The 22474-nt window shown below is 39.0% G+C and overlaps 1 protein-coding gene across 1 annotated transcript in view; it reads right to left on the bottom strand.

Moving 5' to 3' along the window:
• LOC122804031 (chromodomain-helicase-DNA-binding protein 4-like) overlaps positions 1-13343 on the bottom strand; it is a 198978-nt gene extending 185635 nt beyond the window's left edge. Inside the window, exon 1 of the mRNA XM_044073708.1 lies at positions 12452-13343. Within this exon, the coding sequence (XP_043929643.1) occupies positions 12452-13343 (892 nt within the window). The remainder of the gene's footprint in view (positions 1-12451) is intronic.
• Positions 13344-22474: the final 9131 nt, after the last annotated feature.

The raw sequence follows: 22474 nt of genomic DNA, 5'->3' as shown, positions 1-22474 counted from the left end.
GTTGGTAAATATTTGTGAACAGTATAATAGTGAGGAAAGAAGGTGGGTTCTTGCTATAGCCAGTCTGGCATGGTTGGTAAGATAGGCCCTGGCTCTGTATAGAGTACCGAGTTTTATGTGTACTTTTTTGATTGTCAGTGCTATATGTTTGTCAAACCTCAATGCATTGTGAATAGTGACCCCAAGTAGTTTTGTAGGTTCAAAGGTTCTAGTTTTGTGCCATTGGAAGAAAGGCTAGTAAGCGGAGGTTGATTGTTTAGAATGGAAACATTTGAGAATACCATGAGCTTAGTTTTATTGGGATTTAGAATAAGATGATGGGCTGCTAGGTAGTTTTCTATATAAGGGCAGTCTGAGTTTTTTCTTGAAGCAAGTTAATATTGGGAGCAGAGCAGATAAGGGTGGCATCATCTGCGTATTGTACAATATTGGCTGGGCAAACCACTGAATAGAGGTCATTAGTAAAAATAGTAAAGAGTAGAGGCCCAAGGATTGAGCCTTGAGGGACTTCTACTGATATAGAAAGCTGGGGGGAGAGTTTGTTGTCCCATAAAGTAGCCTGGTTACGATTTGAGAGGTAGCTATGGAAACAGCTTAAGGCTTCATGGCAGAAATTATAAGAGGCCAGTTTATTTAATAAGATTTGATGAGGTACAGTGTCAAAGGCTTTTGACATATCAAGGAAGGTTGCAGAGACAAGTTGGTTATTGTTTTTGAGCCGATTAATAGTATTGGTAAAAGTTATAAGGGCTGTATTAGTACTGTGCTTGGGCCAAAAGCCATGTTGTATATGAGATAAATGGTTATTCTTGAGGAGGTAGCCTAATATTTGTTTGTGGATAAACTTTTCTAGTATTTTAGCTATGGGTGAGAGAATGGCTATTGGCCTATAGTTAGAAATATCTTTAGAGGATCCTCTTTATGAAGTGGGATGATGTAGGATATTTTCCAGAGGTGGGGTACATACTGTTCAGAGATAGAAGGACTGATTAGAATAGATATAGGGTAGGCAATGGATTGGGTAGCTAGTTTCAGAAAGTATCCAGGCAGTTGATCAGCAGCAAGAGTGCACGGTTTTACCTTTGTAAGTAGGTTTTGTATGAAACTAGTTTTGGGTGGGCTCAAATTCGAGATGGGAGGGTGGCTGGCTAGATGGGATGGTTATAGAAAGAGGAGAGTTAGTAATATTGTTTAGAAGTGAGGTTATTGAGGTAATAAAATGAGTATTGAATTGAGTGGCTATACAGTCTGTAGTATTAGTTGTTGTTGGGAATGGGGTAGTGGGCTTTCCAGGTTTAAGAAGACTGGTAACTGGTTGCCAAAATGTTTGGGGATTTGTTTGGTATTTTAGTTGACAGGATTGAAAGTGTTTTTTTTTTTCTAGTTTGATTTGTTTCTTGGCCTGATTTCAGAAATGTCAGTAGGTAGTGAGATTAGCATTACTTTTGTTAGAATGGTAACAAGACCAAGCTCTTTCTCTTTCCTTGAGTAGCAGTAGAGTTTCTTTTGCTAACCAGATTAGTATTTTGCTTTTTGCACGAATTTTCCTAAGTGGGGCTCATTTGATGTTTGTAGAAAAATATAGTTAAAATATTGCACTGCAAGGTCCAGTTGTAAGGTTTTCAGAGTTGCCCAGTTATGTTGTTTTAGGATAGAATTAAAAATAGATGGGGAAAATTGTTTTTTTGTTCCGAATATAGCTGAATGTGATATTACTACAATTATCTGAATTTTTTTCTTATTGGATATGCTGGGAAAAGATCACTTAATGTGTCAGGTAGACGACCAGCTTCATATTTAATATTAACTTTATTTGTTAGAACACAATCAAGGGTGGAATGTCTATTTGTGTGCCTGCCAATACGTGTTGGGTAGAGTATGTTCTGTTGAAAGTTATACAGATTTGTAAAGTTTGCTGGAGAATTAGAGGAGCAAGTGAGCCAGTCAAGGTTAAAGTCACCAAGTATTATCATTTCCTGATTAAAGTTAAAGGAGGCCCATTCTAGGATGTTTTCAGTATTTTGGAAGTTATTAGCAGGGAGGAGGTAGATAGCTATAATGATAATGGATTTTGTTTAAGTCCAGTCTAGCAGTTATAGTTTCTGCCTTAGGCAGATTGGGTAAGATGGAGTTAAGCTGAACTACCTTAAGGTTATCTTTGAACATAATAGCAGTGCCCCCACTATGTTTGGGAGCACTTTGTAATCTCGAAATTCTGAAATACCGAATTTCAGAATCCCGAGATCATAAAGCCGAAAGCTCTAAATACTGAAAACTCCAGAAGAGCAAATTTCAAAATCCCAATGTTCGGAGATGTTGAAGTAGCACTTCTGGTGTTGCGGTGTTTGAATGGAAGTTCAGTTAAGTATGTATATTTAAGGGTGTTGATTAGGGGCTTTAGTGTGTGTCAGTGTGTGTTGTGACTGTGATATGTGTGTGTGTGTGTGTGTGTGTGTGTGTGTGTGTGTGTGTGTGTGTGTGTGTGTGTGTGTGTGTGTGTGTGTGTGTGCAAGGGGAATGTAGGTGTGTGGTGGTGTTTTCATGTGTTTGTCTGTGTAGTGTGACCCTGGAGTTAGCATATTTAAGTAGGGGGGTGTGGGGGCACAGCCCCCACTAGGAGGTGCAGGGGGGGCTTGCCCCCCTGCTTGTATGTATTGCAGGTTTGTGTGTGGGAGGAAGGTGTGTGTGTATGTGTGTGGTTTCTGGTTAGTGCAGGATTCGCAATTTCAAAATTCGCACTTTTGGGATTTCGGTATTTAGAGCTTTCGGCTTTATGGTCTCGAAATTCTGAGATTCGGTATTTCAGGATTTCGGGATTATAAAGTGAATCCCCATGTTTACATAATCTGTCTTCTCTGATGATACTATATCTTTTAGGGAGTATTTCTTCAGATTTAATATGGGACTTAAGCCAGGTTTCTGTTATAATGGCTATGTCTAGGGAGTATAGGGCAATGGCTTCATGAAATTCCTGGATTTTATTAAGGAGGCTTCTAAGGTTGAAATTTATGTTAAGAAGGTCTGAAGTGGATTTTTTTAGAGGTAGTGTGGGTGTAGAGTGAAAGTTGCTATTTGTGGGTAGTGGAGGGATGGGTTATAGTGAGCAGAGGTTGCAGGACCTGGGTTAGGATGGATGTCAGACAGTAGTTTGATGTGAGTAAGTGAGTGCAGGATAAGAAATTTTAGCTTGGAAAGTAATCTATTGTATAAGTACAGATTTTTGGTAGTATTGTATGTGTGACAGTACTTAATGGAGAAAAGTAATGTTGGAGAAGGGACAAAAAGATGTGGGGTGATCTGTAAAGGGGTCATACTATGATGATAATTTGTTATAATGGGAAGAGTTGGAGAGGGGCAATATGTGACATGGTAGGTATGGTATGAGGAAAAGTACAGGACAAGGGAGAGCAGAGCTAACAAAAGAGTTAGAGAAATGCTATGCTTTACAGAGAGCATGGTAGATACAGTGGATATAAATAGTTTACATGCCCCTGTTAAAATGCCAGATTTTTGTGATATAAAAAAATGAGACCATAATAAATCATTTCAAAACTTTTCATACCTTTAATGTGACCTATAACCTGTACAATTTAATTGAAAAACAAACAAATCTGTTAGAGGAAAAATATAAAAAATAAACTAATACTTTGTTGAAGCACCTTTTGATTTAATTACAGCATTCAGTCTTCTTGGGTACACACCTGCCATCAATTAAAGAGACTCTGATTAACCCCAAATAAAGTTCATCTGTCGTAGTAGGATTTTCCTAACGTACTCAGTTGCCTGCTACAGCAAAAGCTATGGTTCACAGAGAGCATACAAAGCATCAAAGGGATCTCATTGTTGAAAGGTATAAGTCAGGAGAAGGGTACAAAATAATTTCCACAGCACTGGATATACCAAGGAACATAGGCAAGACAGTCATCAAAAAGTGGAGAAAATATGGGACAACAGTGACGTTGCAAAGAACTGGATGTCCCTCCAAGACTGATGAAAAGACAAGACAAAAACTGGTCAGGGAGACTGCCAGGAGACCTACAGCAACACTGACGGAGCTGCAGGAATTTCTGGCAAGCACTGGTTGTGTACAACATGTGACAACAATCTCCCGTATTCTACATATGTCTGGGCTATAGGGTAGGGTTGCAAGATGGAAGCTTTTTCTTAAACAGAAAAACATTTAGGCCTGGCTTAAATTTGCAAAACAATACATCAAGTCTCCCAAAAGCATGTGGGAAAATGTGTTATGGTCTGATGAGACCAAGGTTGAACTTTTTGGCCACAATTCCAAAAGGTACGTTTGGCACAAAAACACTTCGCATCACCAAAAGAACACCATCCCCCATGGTGAAGCATGGTGGTGGTAGTATCATGCTTTGGGGTTGCTTTTTTTTCAGCTGGAACTGGGGCTTAAGTCAAGGTGGATGGAATTATGAACAGTTCCAAATACCAGTCACTTTTGGCCCAAAACCATCAGGAGTCTGCTAGAAAGCTGAATATGAAAAAAGAATTTCACCTTTCAACACGACAATGATCCCAAGCATACATCCAAATCAACAAAAGAATGGCTTCACTAGAAGAAAATTAAAGTTTTGGAATTGCCCAGCCAGAGCCCAGACCTAAATCCAACAGAAAATCTGTGGGGTGACCTGAAGAGGGCTGTGCACAAGAGATGCCCTTGCAATCTGACATATGTGGAGTGCTTTTGCAAGGAAGAGCGGGCAAATATTGCCAAGTCAAGATGTGCCATGCTGATAGACTCCTACCCAAGAAGACTGAATGCTGTAATTAAATCAAAAGGTGCTTCAACAAAGTATTAGTTTAAGGGTGTGCACACTTATGCAACCAGCTTATTGTACTTTTTTTATTTTTTATATTTTTCCCCTAACAGATTTGTTTGTTTTTCAATTGAATTGTACAGGTTATAGGTCACATTAAAGGTGGGAAAAGTCTTAAAATGATTTATTGTGGTCTCATGTTTTTATATCACAAAAATCTGGCATTTTAACAGGGGTGTGTAAACTTTTTATTGGCACTATATGTGTATATCAAAGCTTTATGGGTTAGTGCCGAAGAAGATCTTATTAGGAGGTGTTAACAAGGTTTAGGTAGTATTAGGAAGACTAATGGAGCAGTAATAAGGCTACATATTGGGTTTACGAATGAGCAAGAAGGAAGTTCAGCTGAGATTGTGACTATGGATGTTTGGTGGATAAGAGAATGAGATATATTACAGAAATAAATGACCGTGATATATTTTTCAGAGTTGTCATTGTAGAAAGTAAATATTAAAACTAACAAACACATCCAATTGTAGGTTCTCAGCTTCATATATCATTTTCCTTTAAGGTAAAAAGGAGATGAGGGGCAAATGGTTAGTGAGGATAATTCAGTACAATGTTCTACTGTTGTTTTAATGACATGACGTCTATTGCAGAATGAAAAAGATATTTTATCGTGGTTCTCACACCCAGGAAAATGTATGTTGCCTGGCACTGAAAAAAGTTAATGTGTTTAAATGCTTTGACAAGACTGTTACATGGTATTTACTATAAAAAATGTATGCTGATTTGTACAAGAGTAGATTATGAAATGCATGTATGAGTATATAACCACGCACACATAGATGCACACAGACATACAGGACCTTGTGCCCCCACCCCATATATTGAGAGAAAGAATCTAAAGTTTATACCAATTTATTTGAGTTTTATTTTATATAGCATTTTTTAATGGTGAAGGCTTCATGAAAATATAAGTTGTTTGCACAAGTTAATGTCCTTTAATGGGATTTGAACCACAAAACTTAATTGCAAAAATGCATGCACACAGGACTGTTAAGTTATTGGTAACAGCGATCAAGGTACATTCAACATTTGTTTTCCGTAATTATTATGCATCTGCAATATGTAAAAATGTAACGTTTATAAGTATTACACAGTGAAGCATATGTTTTGTCAGTTCTGAAAGATGCAATAAAGAAAAATGAGTGTTTTGGGGGTATCCAGGGACCCTGGACACTGCAGAACATGCTATCTTGAGAATTATTTGTTGTTTTTCCAATAAGGATGACACTAAGATTATACAGATTTCTGGGTAAAACATAATTTTTATAGACTGCATTTGTTGATATGAAAATAATCAACAAGTTGGTTATATGTTTTACATTAGCATTTTACTGGAACATTCTCTATGCATAAATGTTAATTTTTGTGATTTAAAAAAAACAGAATATTAAAATACGCCACTTAACATGGTCACAGACCAAAATTTTTAAAACAGCATTGTTGCCAAGGAGGCAGGAAATATGCAATTGTAAATTCCCAGTTGCATGAGTTTCTCTTTTGGCAAAAGCTGTTTTGACTGAATTCACATTTTTTGTTATTGTTTTAAGATAAAACATTCAAGGTAAACTGGAATCAGCAGCAGGTTTAATTAGTATTACAAGAGGTACAAAATTGTTTATATATGTCTGTGGTACTAAACACAGTTATTTTCCAACATACATTCGCAGGGCTTAAACATAAAGACAAGACAAAGCAGGCATGTCTCTAGAGATATGCAAAAGGGAATTATGTACCAACCATAGGAGATGCTTCACTGACCTCTGACAGGAGTAACAAAAAGTCATGGTTTGACACATGATGCAGACAAAAAGGCTAGGAAAGTCACCACTGTTCCAGATTCTAGCTACAGTTGAATAAACCAATAATAGCTGAGAAAAAAACAGGATTGTAATAATCCTATATGACACCAAATGTACATGCACAGAGACTCCTGTATTTTGTAAACACAAACCCCTGGACCAGATAGCCAATACACCAACCTGGGGTGCAACCATACTGGATCTGGTACTCACTAATATGGGAGAGTGCTGCATACCCTCTATTGCAATGCCTTCCCTGGTAAGGTCAGACTACAAAAATGGTCTCCTTTGAAGTAAAACTAAAACCTGGACTCCCAGCTAAACCTGGAGTATTCAGGAACTATTCTAAGGCTAACCTCCTGCGGTTAAGGGAAAACCTGGCAAAATTTCAAGCCCCCATAAACTCTGAGAACACTGCTGCCTATGCAAAACTGTTCACAGAAACCCTTTACAAGCATTTAAATAGCTGCATAGAGGCAGCTGTACAACAAGGAAGAAGTACAGAACTAAGTCAAAAAACAAGCAACCTGCTGGAATCACAAAATCAATACACTGTATAACAGGAGGAAGAAAATCATGGCAAAAATTAGGAGGTGCAGCACCCGGCAGGATAAAAGCACTCTCATCAAACTAAACAAACAACTCAGAAGACAAATAAACTATACCAAAGCCATATTTAAGGTACGTTTGGCCTCCCAAGCCAAGGACAAATACAAAGCATTATTTAGCTATGTCCACAACCTCAACGGCAATACACAATTGTGTGCCGAGCTCATTGTAAATGGAGCCACCTATACTGAGCCACAAGATATAGAAAACCTTCTGACTGATAAATTCAGCTCCAACTTTACCCCTCTCTCCCCTCAATCTTCCCTCAGGAAATATCATCAAATTTAACTCCCCCTACTATCACTAGGGAAGAGGTTCTTAATGCTCTGCCAAAGACCAAGAACACTGCATCAATGGGCCCAAGCAATATCCCAAGATGCCTTCTAAATAGCATGAAACATGAGCAATCAGGGCCTCTGGAATTACTATTTAACTGTAGCTTCTAAACAGGCTTCTTGGCTTATGAATTGAGAAAGGCAACAGTCTTCCCCCTGCAGAAAGATGGACCATCTACAGACTCTGGAAACTACAGACCCATAGGTCTCACTAGTCTTATATGTAAAGCCATGTAAAGAATTATCATGGAGATGATCAACAGAGTTATAGTAAACCTCCAGACACTGGACCCAACCCAGTTTGGTTTCGTCAAGGGCAGATCATGCCTACTCAACCTGGTGGACTTTTTTGAGAAGGTCATCAAAGTAATGGATGAGGGCAAAATCATTCAAACTTCCTACCTTGACCTTGGCAAGGTATTTGACACAATACTCCACTTGGGCATTGTTTACAAACTCAGGAGGTTAAGTACAAACTTGTATGTTACCTGGTGGATAGCCAACTAGCTCACAGACAAGACCCAGGAAGTTAGAACTGGGGAGTCCATCTCTATAAAGAGGCCAGTCACAAGTGGAGTCCCTCAGGGATCAGTCCTTGAACTGTTGCTTTTTGGCATTTACTTCTCAGAAGTCAAGGCCGCCAGTGGTCCCTGGCTGACTAAATTTGCAGATGATTGCAAATTAGGAGCTGTCATTGAATCTCACAGTGACACAAATGTTCTCCAGGAGGGGCTGACACAGACAAACAACTGGTTTCAGAGCCATTGAATAAAACTAAATGCCAAGAAATGCATAATAGTATCCTTTCGGAAGTCATCCATCCCTGGTAACTATTACTTTGACAACACACCCCTTAGAGTTGACCCAGTAGTCAGGGACTTTTGGACACACAAAGATAGTAATCTAGCCTTTGACCATCATGTGTCTACTGTGGTGAGGAAATCAATCTATGTTGGGCAACTTATAAACAAAGGTATGGCATCTAAGTTCAAGTAAGTCATTGTTCCACTGTATTCAGCATTCATCAGACCTGTCATTGAATACAATGCCCCCTTTGGTATGTTCCTAACCAGGCATATCCAACAACTGGAATTTTCACAGAGGTTCCTCACTAAAAGAATACAGAGCATAAGTAAAATGTCCTTTGCAGACTGCCTCAAGGCCCTATCCCTGTATTCTGTCTCCTACAGGCTTTTGAGAGGAGACATATGCCTGGCATACAGGGCATTATCAGATCCTACTCTGATGGACCTCCTGCATATCCACAAAACAAACAGCACAAGGTTTACCCATTCTAAAGACGTAAACCTTACCTGTGATATAAATAGGACCTGCTGGAGAGATAGGTATGTATCCCAGAGACTACCCTGTCTATGGAGCAGGCTCCCCATCCATGTGAAGCAGAGTTCCTCCCTAACCCAATTCAAGAGCAACTTGGACAATTGGATGGGAAACTAGAAATTCAACCCTTCTTTCGTACCTATGTCTCAAATGGACACAGGCAACCTGTAAAGTGTTCATCTCCCAGGCCTATGCTTACAGTTATCAAAGGTATCATAGCTTGTCAGAGATTTGGGGTGGATGGCCAGACTTAAAAAGGCCCTCATGGTCATTAGCCTAGTAAACACCTATGAACCTATTAAGAAAATCTAAATAGCAGCAGGTGCTGGTGTCAGGCGGCCACAAACCAAAACTTGAAATGGTATGCACAAACCAGATGGTATAGTGAAAGGAAACCTTCCACTGAAAACACTATTAAACTGGCAAAAAATTCCAAACTTCCAAGTAGAAATCACCACGCTAACTCTAGCAATGTGGAGCAGTAAATCCTTTAATCACAGTGAGCGCTTTCGCCATGCGGCTTCTTCAGACTGTTACACAATAATCAAAACTCAAACAGTTACATTTAAAACATGTCCCCTCACCCCATTGGTTAAAAACCTCATTGCACATATTCAAACACTAAAACACATGGCATTTGATCTTATACACAAAGCATACGTACAAAGCAATCCGCTTCGTAAACAACCAAACGGTAAACACGGATACCAACTGAGCAACATTCCATTAATAGAAACACAGTACTTTAAGAAAATAAATACATTAAATCCTGAATAAAAACATTCTAAAACAAGCTACATGTTCCTTTTCACGTTAGAACAACAGATAAACATTGTGACAGAACACTTCAATATAGCTGCATAAGAATATATAAACACACTATTTTCATATTAGAACTAACCTACGCTTAAAACGCTAGACATGTGTGCAAGAAAGCAGGTTGTACTTACTGCTCTATAATAATTTAATCCTCAAAAACGTGAAACATCATTAAAACGCAACTAGTAATGCTGCTGCTTATGCTTATCCACGGCTACGCTATCAAAATACTGAACCACGTAGTTCCTGACTGTGTCGTCAGTTCAAACTTAAAGGGGCATCGCTCTGGAATAGAGCATTTGAAATCAGATACTGTGGTAAGGATCCACTTCAAACTGAAAAATGTAAAACTGTGTGCATAAGCATAACTGTTTTGATGTCTCATATCTAATGAATAATCAATAAAGTAAAAACAAAAATAATAAACAATAAAGAATGAAAATATTTAATGAAAATATTTTGAATACCTCGTACTAAACAATCTTACCCAGAAAGCAGGCAGTTGATACATGAAAGATCTCCTGGAGGTATGCATGAAGCATCCAAATGTACTGCTTCTAAAAGACTGAAATAGGGCAGACTAGAGCTGGAGCGGAATGTAAAAAATATATACATCCGTTCCCATTGAAACTAATACAGCCTACATGCTCTGTATACGCTAAATGTTGGTGTGCACATGCGCTGCAGATAATGATATGTCTAAAGTCTGCTTAACTTCGCACTTATAACACTTGGACATATCGTATACCGGCAACGAAAATGTCAAACACTGTAATACCACGTCTAACTATGCATCAAATTCCTGGATGTGGTAAACCCATTGTCCGGACAAGGAAGAAGGACAAATGAATGAAAAAAACTCTGCCACGGCTCTGACTGGTCTATGTGAGGGAATGGGATGGTGTGGCAAGGAGTGGATAGTGTATGGGGTGAATCAGGAAAGAGAGGATGGGAAAGGGCATGACAAAGACATGAAGGGAGAAGGGGGAAACAGAAAAGAGGGACGGGAAAGTGGAAATGGACCATGAGGGGTACAAGTGAATGGAAGAGGAATGGTGCAAACGGAGGGAGACATGGTGTGGGAAAGGGGGGGGAAAGAAAGGGATAGGAAAGACATGGAGGTGTGGATCCAGTGGAAGAGATAAGAAAGGAAACAGTGGTTGCACTGAGCTGAGGTACAGAGTGCAGAACGGGTATGAACATGGAGATACGAATCCAGTGGAAGGAATAGGAGAGGAAACTAAGGGTGCACTGAGCTAAGGTACAGAGCACAGGATGGGTATGAACACTCACCGGTGTTCAATAATGCCTACAATAAAGGTGCTAATGATCTCTTTTGCAAGAGAGAGAGTGTAGGATACGTACTGAGGGAGTACAAAGTAGATGACAGATGTGAACACACTGTTGAGGTGTACTACAAATCTTATTGTTTGGGAACAAATAATCTCCTTTTTCGAAGGAAGGGTCTGACCTGTACTTTATCATTGAGTCCTGGATACATCTCAGCCCTCAATCTAATGATCCATTTCATCTCATTCTCCAGGGTGAAGTTAACAATATCACCTCCCCTTTTATTCGGTGTGATCTTCTGGATGACAAAGAATGTAAGCGAATGGTTAAGCCCTCTCTCTTTCTGATGTTTGGCCAGGGCATTAACCATCGATGCTGTCCTAATGTGGTAAATGTGCTCCCTAATGCGTTCTCTGAGTGACCTGTTGGTTTTACCAACATAGAACGCTTGACATGCTACACAGGTCGCCATGTAGACAATATTGGAGCTTCCACATGAGGTTTTAGTATGAAAATTATAACCGTTGAGTCGTAGGATGGATAAAGCTCACTGTCTCATTAATAAACATGCACTGGTTGCAGCTACCACACGGTGTGGTGTTCATCAACTGTGTGTTAGGTGGCTCTATCTCTAGATTGCTCCTAGGTTTGCACAAAATTCTCTTTAGATTGGGTTGATTCTTATAAGAGATACTTGGGCATAACCCCACTATCTCCTTTATGTCATGGTCTAACATCAGTAGATCCCAATGCCTCTCCAAGATTTGTTTCAGACCCACCGAATCCTTAGTATAGAACATAGAAACTCTGCTCTTAGTGGAGTTCGAGCAGTTGTCCAATACTAAAGGGGGTAAAGGCTCAGAGTAGTATGGTTTTGCTCTGGTATTCCTGAGGCTTTCAACATCAACTGCAGTACACTCAAAGGTATTTTCATTATAACCTCTTTTCAAAAATCTAGCCTTCAGACCTTTTAATTCGTCTGCATATCCTTCATTAGTAGGATTCAACCTAGAAGCCCTCATTATCTGGCCCTTCATCACATTGTCAAACACATACTTGGGGTGCATACTATCCCTGTGTAGAATGGTGTTCCTGAAACATAACTTCCTGTGTACATTAGTGTTGAGCAGCCCATTACTGAGCCTATTGATGCTCACATCCAGATATGAAATATGTTCTGCTGAGTAGTTTAAAGTAAACCTAAGAAACTCAGTTGAATTATTCATGCATTCAACAAAAATCAACAACTCTTCTCTGTCTCCCTTCCAAATAAAGAAAAGGTCATCTACGAACCTACGGTAGAAACCAACATGTTCCTGAAACTGTAGTGTGTTAAATAGGAATGTCTCTTCCCATTGTGCCATGACAAGGTTGGCGTAGCTATTGGCACACGACGTGCCCATAGCCACGCCATCCTTCTGTAAGAAGATGTCATCTCCAAACATAAAAACGTTATTCAGCAAAACTGTTTCTAGAAGGAGAGCAATAAAGTCTATTTTCACATTTGTAAAACCAGAATGATTCTTAAGGTACTCTTGTATATGTTGTACACCTAAATCATTGGGGATCATAGTGAAAAGGCTCACAACGTCTAGTGTTACCAAGATATAGTGTGCATCATCCTCTAATTTTTTCATATAGTCATATAGATCCAACAGGAACTGCTTGCTGTCTCTAAGTATGAACTTATTTTTGTTAACTAGTGGCCTTAGATGATATTCAATGAAAATGGAGAAGGGTTCAGTCACCCAACCTTGTCCAGCTACTATTGGCCTCATGGGTGGATCACTGGTCGACTTATGGACCTTGGGAAGTCCTTGTATAATAGGGATCAGGGGATTAATCACTCTAAAATAATCATACAGTTCCTTCATAATACTACCAGAAGCTAACAGCTCATCAAGCATATAGTGAACCTGTAGGGTTTTCTCTTTAACCATATCCAACCCTATCTTCAGGTATGAGGAGGTCTCTCCTAAAAGTATTCCCATCCTTCTATTATAGTCCAACGAATCCATCAGGACAATAGGTCCTCCTTTGTCAGCTGGTCTTATAACAAGAGTAGTATCATGTCTCAGGTCCTTAAGTGCTACCCTGTGATTAAAACTTAAGTTCTGTTTATGTTTGACATTCCTTGTATTCTCAAAATGACTATAGATGTCATTCTCTGTGATCTTAGAATAAACATCCAACAACGGATGTAGTTGGGGGATGTACACACTGTTGCTTCTAAACCTGCTAGTGTCCTGTCGCTCAGGGGTATTACCAAACTCAAGTTTCAACTGGACGTTCCTTACAAACATTTTGATATCAATAATAGAGTCAGCAACATTACCCCTACTAGTGGGTATAAAACTTAGACCCTTATTGAGGACATCTTCCTCATACTTATTCAGAACTTTCTTAGAAAGATTCACAATCAGCGAATCGTTCTCTCCCACATCCTTTTCAGGGTGGGCCCTTGCTGCTCCCCTCCTGAACCTTTCCTCTTTTGTCTGCCCCTGCTCATCGATCTTGTTCTCCCTTGGTGTTGCTTCTGTGCTATGGGGAAAGGGGTATTGTTATTACTCTGTAGGACCTTTCTTCTGACTACAACTTCATCCGATTTCCTCACATTACTCGTGGTGGTAGGGTCAGGTATTGTTTGGATAACATGAGTATCTATTCCCTCCACTGCAGTCTCCTTCTCCCCCCTAGTTGCGGGATTATCTGAACTATCCCCACGTTCATCTTCCTGAAAAACAATTTCAGTGTATGAAACATTCCTCCTCGTATTAATATCAGAACTGGTTGTCGCACTAACCGGTCTATGACTTGCTGGTCTATCTACACCATTCTCAACACTAGAAACGTTCCCTTTCATTGTTTGCACACTCGAATTATGTTGACTCCCATTTCCTAATGTGGATCTATTACCAACATTATTATTATTTAAAGTTGGTCTGTCTCTGGGCCAGGTGAATACGTTCGAATTTCTAAAGTCCCTTAGATCCCTCATGATTTTATTCTTCTTTTGTTCGATCAATCGTCTTTCAAAAACCATAACATTATCTATAACCCTTTCTATCTTAGTGCCAACATTTACATTCACATATTTCTTAGTAATTTTATCATACAAATCATTCACTTTCAATCTTAGATTCTCCTCCTCAGGTAAATGAAACCTGATTAACAATTTCATATAATTATTGCTAAGCTCAATATTGAGCTGCTGCCATTCATATAAAAGGTCCGGTATAGAGTCACCTGAGGTAGGCATTTTCAAGATACGTAGCCCACGTGGAATAATGTGTTTGTCCAAACATGCTTCAAAATATTGGCGTTGGACTTGTAGCTTTTTTAACTTAATTGTCTCAGTTTCTAAAATTTGCAAGTCATTTGATAAACTTAGGTAACTCTCATTATTATTGATAGCATTCATTGAGCCAAAATCCGGCTCATAAGAGAGTAGCAAATTCTCCCCGCCAGTCACACAAGCATGAAATCGTCCCAGCCTATCACTAGGTTGGACAGTTTGTGGTACGTACGGTAGTTCGATGTTCGAGGTTGCATTATCGGCCATATCCACAGTTCAGGAGTAAAGAAAATCAAGTTAAAATAGGTCAAATATAACCCCCGAGCGTAGGATGTCACACCAGCAAAAAACAGTATCAAGTAATCCAAATAGCAGCAGGTGCTGGTGTCAGGCGGCCACAAACCAAAACTTGAAATGGTATGCACAAACCAGATGGTATAGTGAAAGGAAACCTTCCACTGAAAACACTATTAAACTGGCAAAAAATTCCAAACTTCCAAGTAGAAATCACCACGCTAACTCTAGCAATGTGGAGCAGTAAATCCTTTAATCACAGTGAGCGCTTTCGCCATGCGGCTTCTTCAGACTGTTACACAATAATCAAAACTCAAACAGTTATCTTTATAACATGTCCCCTCACCCCATTGGTTAAAAACGTCATTGCACAAATTCAAACACTAAAACACAAGGCACTTGGTCTTATACACAATGCATACATACAAAGCAATCCGCTTCGTAAACAACCAAACGGTAAACACGAATACCAACTGAGCAACATTCCATTGATAGAAACACAGTACTTTAAGAAAATAAATACATTAAATCCTGAATAAAAACATTCTAAAAAATGTGCTACATGTTCCTTGTCACGTTAGAACAACAGATAAACATTGTGATAGGACCCTTCAATATAGCTGCATAAGAATATATATACACACTATTTTCATATTAAAACTAACCTACGTTTAAAACGCTAGACATGTGTGCAAGAAAGCAGGTTGTACTTACTGCTCTATAATAATTTAATCCTCAAAAACGTGAAACATCATTAAAACGCAACTAGTAATGCTGCTGCTTATGCTTATCCACGTCTACGCTATCAAAATACTGAACCACGTAGTTCCTGACTGTGTCGTCAGTTCAAACTTAAAGGGGCATCGCTCTGGAATAGAGCATTTGAAATCAGATACTGTGGTTGCCGTTGATGTTGAAAGCCTCAGGAATACCAGAGCAAAACCATACTACTCTGAGCCTTTACCCCCTTTAGTATTGGACAACTGCTCGAACTCCATTAAGAGCAGAGCTTCTATGTTCTATACTAAGGATTCGGTGGGTCTGAAACAAATCATGGAGAGGCATTGGGATCTACTGATGTTAGACCATGACATAAAGGAGATAGTGGGGTCATGCCCAAGTATCTCTTATAAGAATCAACCCAATCTAAAGAGAATTTTGTGCAAACCCAGGAGCAATCTAGATATAGAGCCACCTAACACACAGTTGATGAACACCACACCGTGTGGTAGCTGCAACCAGTGCATGTTTATTAATGAGACAGTGAGCTTTATCCATCCCACGACTCAACGAAGTTATAATTTTCATACTAAAACCTCATGTGGAAGCTCCAATATTGTCTACATGGCGACCTGTGTAGCATGTCAAGCGTTCTATGTTGGTAAAACCAACAGGTCACTCAGAGAACGCATTAGGGAGCACATTTACCACATTAGGACAGCATCGATGGTTAATGCCCTGGCCAAACATCAGAAAGAGAGAGGGCTTAACCATTCGTTTACATTCTTTGTCATCCAGAAGATCACACCGAATAAAAGGGGAGGTGATATTGTTAACTTCACCCTGGAGAATGAGATGAAATGGATCATTAGATTGAGGGCTGAGATGTATCCAGGACTCAATGATAAAGTACAGGTCAGACCCTTCCTTCGAAAAAGGAGATTATTTGTTCCCAAACAATAAGATTTGTAGTACACCTCAACAGTGTGTTCACATCTGTCATCTACTTTGTACTCCCTCAGTACGTATCCTACACTCTCTCTCTTGCAAAAGAGATCATTAGCACCTTTATTGTAGGCATTATTGAACACCGGTGAGTGTTCATACCCATCCTGTGCTCTGTACCTTAGCTCAGTGCACCCTTAGTTTCCTCTCCTATTCCTTCCACTGGATTCGTATCTCCATGTTCATACCCGTTCTGCACTCTGTACCTCAGCTCAGTGCAACCACTGTTTCCTTTCTTATCTCTTCCACTGGATCCACACCTCCATGTCTTTCCTATCCCTTTCTTTCCCCCCCCTTTCCCACACCATGTCTCCCTCCGTTTGCACCATTCCTCTTCCATTCACTTGTACCCCTCATGGTCCATTTCCATTTTCCCGTCCCTCGTTTCTGTTTTCCCCTTCTCCATTTTCTTCGTCTCCCCTCCTCTCCTTCCTGTTTCACCCCATACATTATCCACTCCTTGCCATCTCATTCCCTCACACACACCAGTCAGAGCCGTGGTAGAGTTTTTTCATTCATCTGTCCTTCTTTCTTGTCCGGACAATGGGTTTACCACATCCAGAAATCTGATGCATAGTTAGACGTGGTATTACAGTGTTTGACATTTTCGTTACCGGTACACGATATGTCCAAGTGTTAGAAGTGCGAAGTTAAGCAAACTTTAGACGTATCATTATCTGCAGCGCATGTGCACACTAATATTTAGCGTATACAGAGCATTTAGGCTGTATTAGTTTCAATGGGAACGGATGTATATATTTCACATTCCGCTCCAGTTCTAGTCTGCCCATTTCAGTCTTTTAGAAGCAATACATTTGGATGCTTCATGCATACCTCCAGGAGATCTTTTATGTATGAACTGCCTGCTTTCTGGGTAAGATTGTTTAGTACGAGGTATTTAAAATATTTTCATTAAATACTTTCATTCCCTATTGTTTATTTTATTTTTGTTTTTATTTTATTGATTATTCATTAGATAGGAGACATCAGAACAGTTATGCTTATGCACACAGTTTTACATTTTTCAGTTTGAAGTGGATCCTTACCACAGTATCTGATTTCAAATGCTCTATTCCAGAGCGATGCCCCTTTAAGTTTGAACTGACGACACAGTCAGGAACTACGTGGTTCAGTATTTTGATAGCGTAGACGTGGATAAGCATAAGCAGCAGCATTTCTAGTTGCGTTTTAATGATGTTTCACGTTTTTGAGGATTAAATTATTATAGAGCAGTAAGTACAACCTGCTTTCTTGCACACATGTCTAGCGTTTTAAACGTAGGTTAGTTTTAATATGAAAATAGTGTGTATATATATTCTTATGCAGCTATATTGAAGGGTCCTATCACAATGTTTATCTGTTGTTCTAACGTGACAAGGAACATGTAGCACATTTTTTAGAATGTTTTTATTCAGGATTTAATGTATTTATTTTCTTAAAGTACTGTGTTTCTATCAATGGAATGTGGCTCAGTTGGTATTCGTGTTTACCGTTTGGTTGTTTACGAAGCGGATTGCTTTGTATGTATGCATTGTGTATAAGACCAAGTGCCTTGTGTTTTAGTGTTTGAATTTGTGCAATGACGTTTTTAACCAATGGGGTGAGGGGACATGTTATAAAGATAACTGTTTGAGTTTTGATTATTGTGTAACAGTCTGAAGAAGCCGCATGGCGAAAGCGCTCACTGTGATTAAAGGATTTACTGCTCCACATTGCTAGAGTTAGCGTGGTGATTTCTACTTGGAAGTTTGGAATTTTTTGCCAGTTTAATAGTGTTTTCAGTGGAAGGTTTCCTTTCACTATACCATCTGGTTTGTGCATACCATTTCAAGTTTTGGTTTGTGGCCGCCTGACACCAGCACCTGCTGCTATTTGGATTACTTGATACTGTTTTTTGCTGGTGTGACATCCTACGCTCGGGGGTTATATTTGACCTATATTAAGAAAATCTGTTGTTTCTGTTGTTTATCAGCTAGAGTTAAAATATAAGCAGGTAAACAATAATAAGTTTTTTATATGGCTGAAATATTTAATCTACAATTTGTTTTGTATTTTCAATGAAAACCAAGTGAAAGATTGAATTTACATTGATCAGTGACTACTAACCTGACATATAAGGGATTAAGTAATTTGTAGAATTTAGAAAGTTCAAGTAAAGTATTTATTTTATGTCAGGCAACCACAAACAATGCTTTCATGTTTATTTCACAATTTGTGAAAAAAAACTGACATGAGTTTTTCAAAAGGATGTCAGCATTAGTAAAATTATGGGTAGACATGTGGAAACATTCATTAATGTAAAGGGTTGTAACCAATACGACTTGGTAATTGCTTCAAACCAATGGTAACTACTACATTGTAGCTGTACCCAGATCACTTTATACATATACACATATGTGAATTTTCACAAAAAAAGTATTTATTCTGGAATTAAAGGAGATTAAATGGGATTACATTCTAAAGACAAATTTCATATCCAGATTTTCCTGCTTGAGTTTAATGATATGTTAATAGTGCTGCTTAAGTCTTTTTGAGATAAACATAAATAAAATAGGGCAAATTAACTAATTAATTTGGGATAAAGGAAAAAAGGCAACAGTTACAAAAAGTAAAAAAAATAGAAAATATAGTAAAAAACTTGAAACAAAAAGCAGTAGGGTTACTTGCAGAGCTAAATGTAGTGGAACAGACAGCTTAACAGACATTTCTATGTCTGTGCATCAGGGGGAATGATTACTTAGGAAGGACGAAACACTTTTAGTGGCTGTAGTTTTATTTTATCATGACACTATCTAGGGACTGATTCATTTATTAAAATAGATTTAATTTCATTCTTCTCTTGAAGAAAATGGTATTGGCACAGTGGGTTAAGGTTGTGAACTGCCATTTCTCTAGTTGTTGTTGTCTTTCGGCTTTTCCCGGTTAGGGGTCGCCACAGCCGAACTCCAGTCTGCTAATGATTGGCAGTAGATTTTCACGGTGCCGAGTTGCCAGCTCGATGCCCAACCTTCTATGAAGTCACGCCCATTTACACATCTTTCAGAACGCCACTTGACCCACGGGGAGGACATGTAGACTCCACACAGAAGGCACTCCCCGCATGCTAGCTAAGAATCGAACAGGAGAACCTCTTGCTGTGAGGCAACAACGCTACCACTGCACCACCGCAGGTGTATAACTGCCATTTCTCTAGTACCCAATGTGATTCCCTCAGTTGTCATTGCCTGTGTGACCTTGAGCAAGTCATTTAACCAGACATTGTTTTCAAGTTGTTTTTGAAAAAGGAAATTATTAGCACAACATGTGCATATGATTTCCACAATATGCCCAGAATCTGTCTGTGTGTCATTTTCACAAAATGCACAGGATGTGTACATGGTTTTCACAATATGCATTTTATGTGCATATGATCAGACAGATTTTGTTGAACAGCACTGCATCTGTTACTATTCAAGCATTAGCTTGATAAATAGGAGTAGCATGTCATTGTGGCATGGTTAAAATGTGTTATTACTGCCTGAGGAAACAAGAAGTAAAAGTTGTATAAAATATTAAGGAATATGAGAAATAAAATAGCAATAGAAAACAAAATACATGATTCTGATACATCAATACAAAAAGGGGAAACATGTAATTTGTATATTGGCTTGTGGGAATAAATAAATGCAGTAAATCAACATGAGGTAAATGCAAAATGCTATCATCTGCAGTAGAATTCAGGAAGGTCAACTCCTGACCTCTGTAACATGAAGTAAAACAAGTATTTTTACAGTTAACACAGGGAAATAAGAAATATATTTATTTTCAGTGAGAAAGGGGAAACATGTATGAAAGGCAAAATGCTGAACAATCATTATAGGTAGTAAAATTAGATTAAAAAATCATTTGGGTACACATTAAAGGGTTACAATTTTTTATATACCAAAAAAGCTAATAGCTCACCATGGCATGAATAACCATGTTAACCTGTTTCCAGGTTAAGGAAATGTTTTTAAAGGCTAACCGTAACATTTACTATTCTAATTTTGATAGCTTCGTTTGTAAGATATTAATAATAAATAGTTCAAACTGGCTATTAAGAAAATAATGAAAATTATAAAGCATGTATACATATAAATGCATGACATGAGTTCTACTCAATCATTCAAGCCAGTAGGTGTGTTTCTAATTTCTTGTTCATTTTTCCTGTACCTCATGTCTATCCTTCTGAGTTATTTCTCAGTGCAAATCTAGTTGTCAGAAGTAGCTCAGACTCAAATATCTCATACCCACTTTCTTGAGTAAATAAAACTTTGGGTCTATATTAGATCACTGAATGCTTAAAAAAGCGATCATAGGTTCATAGGTTCATAGGTTTATACTAGGCTATCTGCCCTAAGGCATTTATAAGCCTAGCCCAAAGTTTTGTGGCTTACACCACCCCTTATACGAAAAAATACTGTGCCCATTAGTTTGTTGTGCCTCTGTCCAGCAGTGACACAGAGATGATTCCCGGGGTAAACCTACAATCTCCCATCCACAGGTCAAGATTTCTCTTGAACAGAGCCAGCGAGGTGCTCTGCCTCACATGGACCGGGATTTTATTCCACAGCATAGGGAGTCTCTGAGTGATAAATCTATCCCTCCAGCACGTCCTATTTATATCCGTGCTAAGGTTTAAGTCGCTTGCTCTAGTGGTTTTGGTGGATTTGGATTTTTTGAGGTGGAGCATGTCCATTAATGCCGGGTTGGACATGGCCTTGTATGTCAGGCACATGTCACCTCTGAGCAGACGGTATGCGACTGAATAGAGCTGGAGTTTCTTCAATCTGGCAGCATATGACAGATTTTGGAGTCCCTTTATCCTTTTGGTGAGGAACTTTTGGGGTATCTCCAATTGCTGCAGATGTCGGGTGAGATACATCCCGAATGGGGCATTGTACTCAATCATTGGTCTGATAAGTGAAGAGTACAGGGGAACAATGACCTCACTAGATCTGGATGTGAATCCCTTCATGATCAGGTGAACAATGTAGAAGGTCTTTCTAACCACTTTAGCAATGTGAGTGTCAAAAGAAAGGCCACTGTCAACCTGGGTCCCCAGGTCCCTGATAACCTCTTCTGTGCTTAGTGGATTGCCGCCTATATGATAGCTTGGGGTTACCTTGTTTTTCCCGAAGGGTATGACTATACATTTTTTGGGGTTTAACTTCAGGCCATGGCTCTGGCACCAGCTATCTGTTTCCGTGAGTCCCTTCTGAAGGATATCCGTGTCCGATGCACTTTCCACTATGGCGCCCAGTTTGCAGTCATCTGCAAACTTTGTCAGCCAAAGTCCTCCCATGTTGGCCTGTACTTCTGAGAAGTAGATGGTGAACAATAGGCGGCCAAGGACCGAGCCCTGTGGGACACCACTTGTGACCGGCTTGGAGTCTAATTAATTGACCCTATGTAAGCAAAAACTTACAATGTCGAACTGTCAGAACAGAGATTTTTTTTCCAAGGGAAAAAAAAAATCACTGTTCCAACAAAAAAAAAAAAAAAAGAAAAGAAAAAAGAACCCCCTCCCACTTAAATATACCAACTCCGAGACCGCACTACAGTGTGAAAAGCAGCAAAGTAATGAAGCGGCCAAGTGAATTCTTTCTCAGGGAAAGAATTTGCTTAAAAGCCACTTCGATATTTTGCCTTTTTAGTCTTTTAAGTTCGACCAAGACACATTCGAAAGAATGCGTCTTCGGTCTTCTAATAGGAACCCTGTGATAATATGCTGTAAAGTAGTAGTCTTAGAAATTCCTGAATGATGATTGTATTATTCTTCTGTCAGTTTAATATAGATTATGATTGGAAAGAATATTCTAGAAGGTGTCAAATGAGTAGGCCAGTGTCTTTTTTCATGTACATAAAGTCTGTAGCTTGTAGTCTGCCATGTTAGAAATTATTTAGATTTGCATTATGTGTAATCTCAACTTGCTACCATTCTACTCTGAAGTATACATGTTTTGCCTTAAAATGTATTTATTGATGATGAACAGTGATTAGTAACTCCTAACAGACAGATCCAGACTAAACTTAAGCCACAACTGAAGACTGAAATAAGGAACAAAGGAACAATGTTAAAAGACAGTAGTAAAAGTTGTG

The sequence above is a fragment of the Protopterus annectens genome, chromosome 6.part0, assembly GCF_019279795.1.
Source record: "Protopterus annectens isolate FY-2018-M chromosome 6.part0, PAN1.0, whole genome shotgun sequence".
NCBI classification, from domain to species: domain Eukaryota; kingdom Metazoa; phylum Chordata; order Ceratodontiformes; family Protopteridae; genus Protopterus; species Protopterus annectens.
This window is presented reverse-complemented; position numbering and strand designations above follow the sequence as displayed.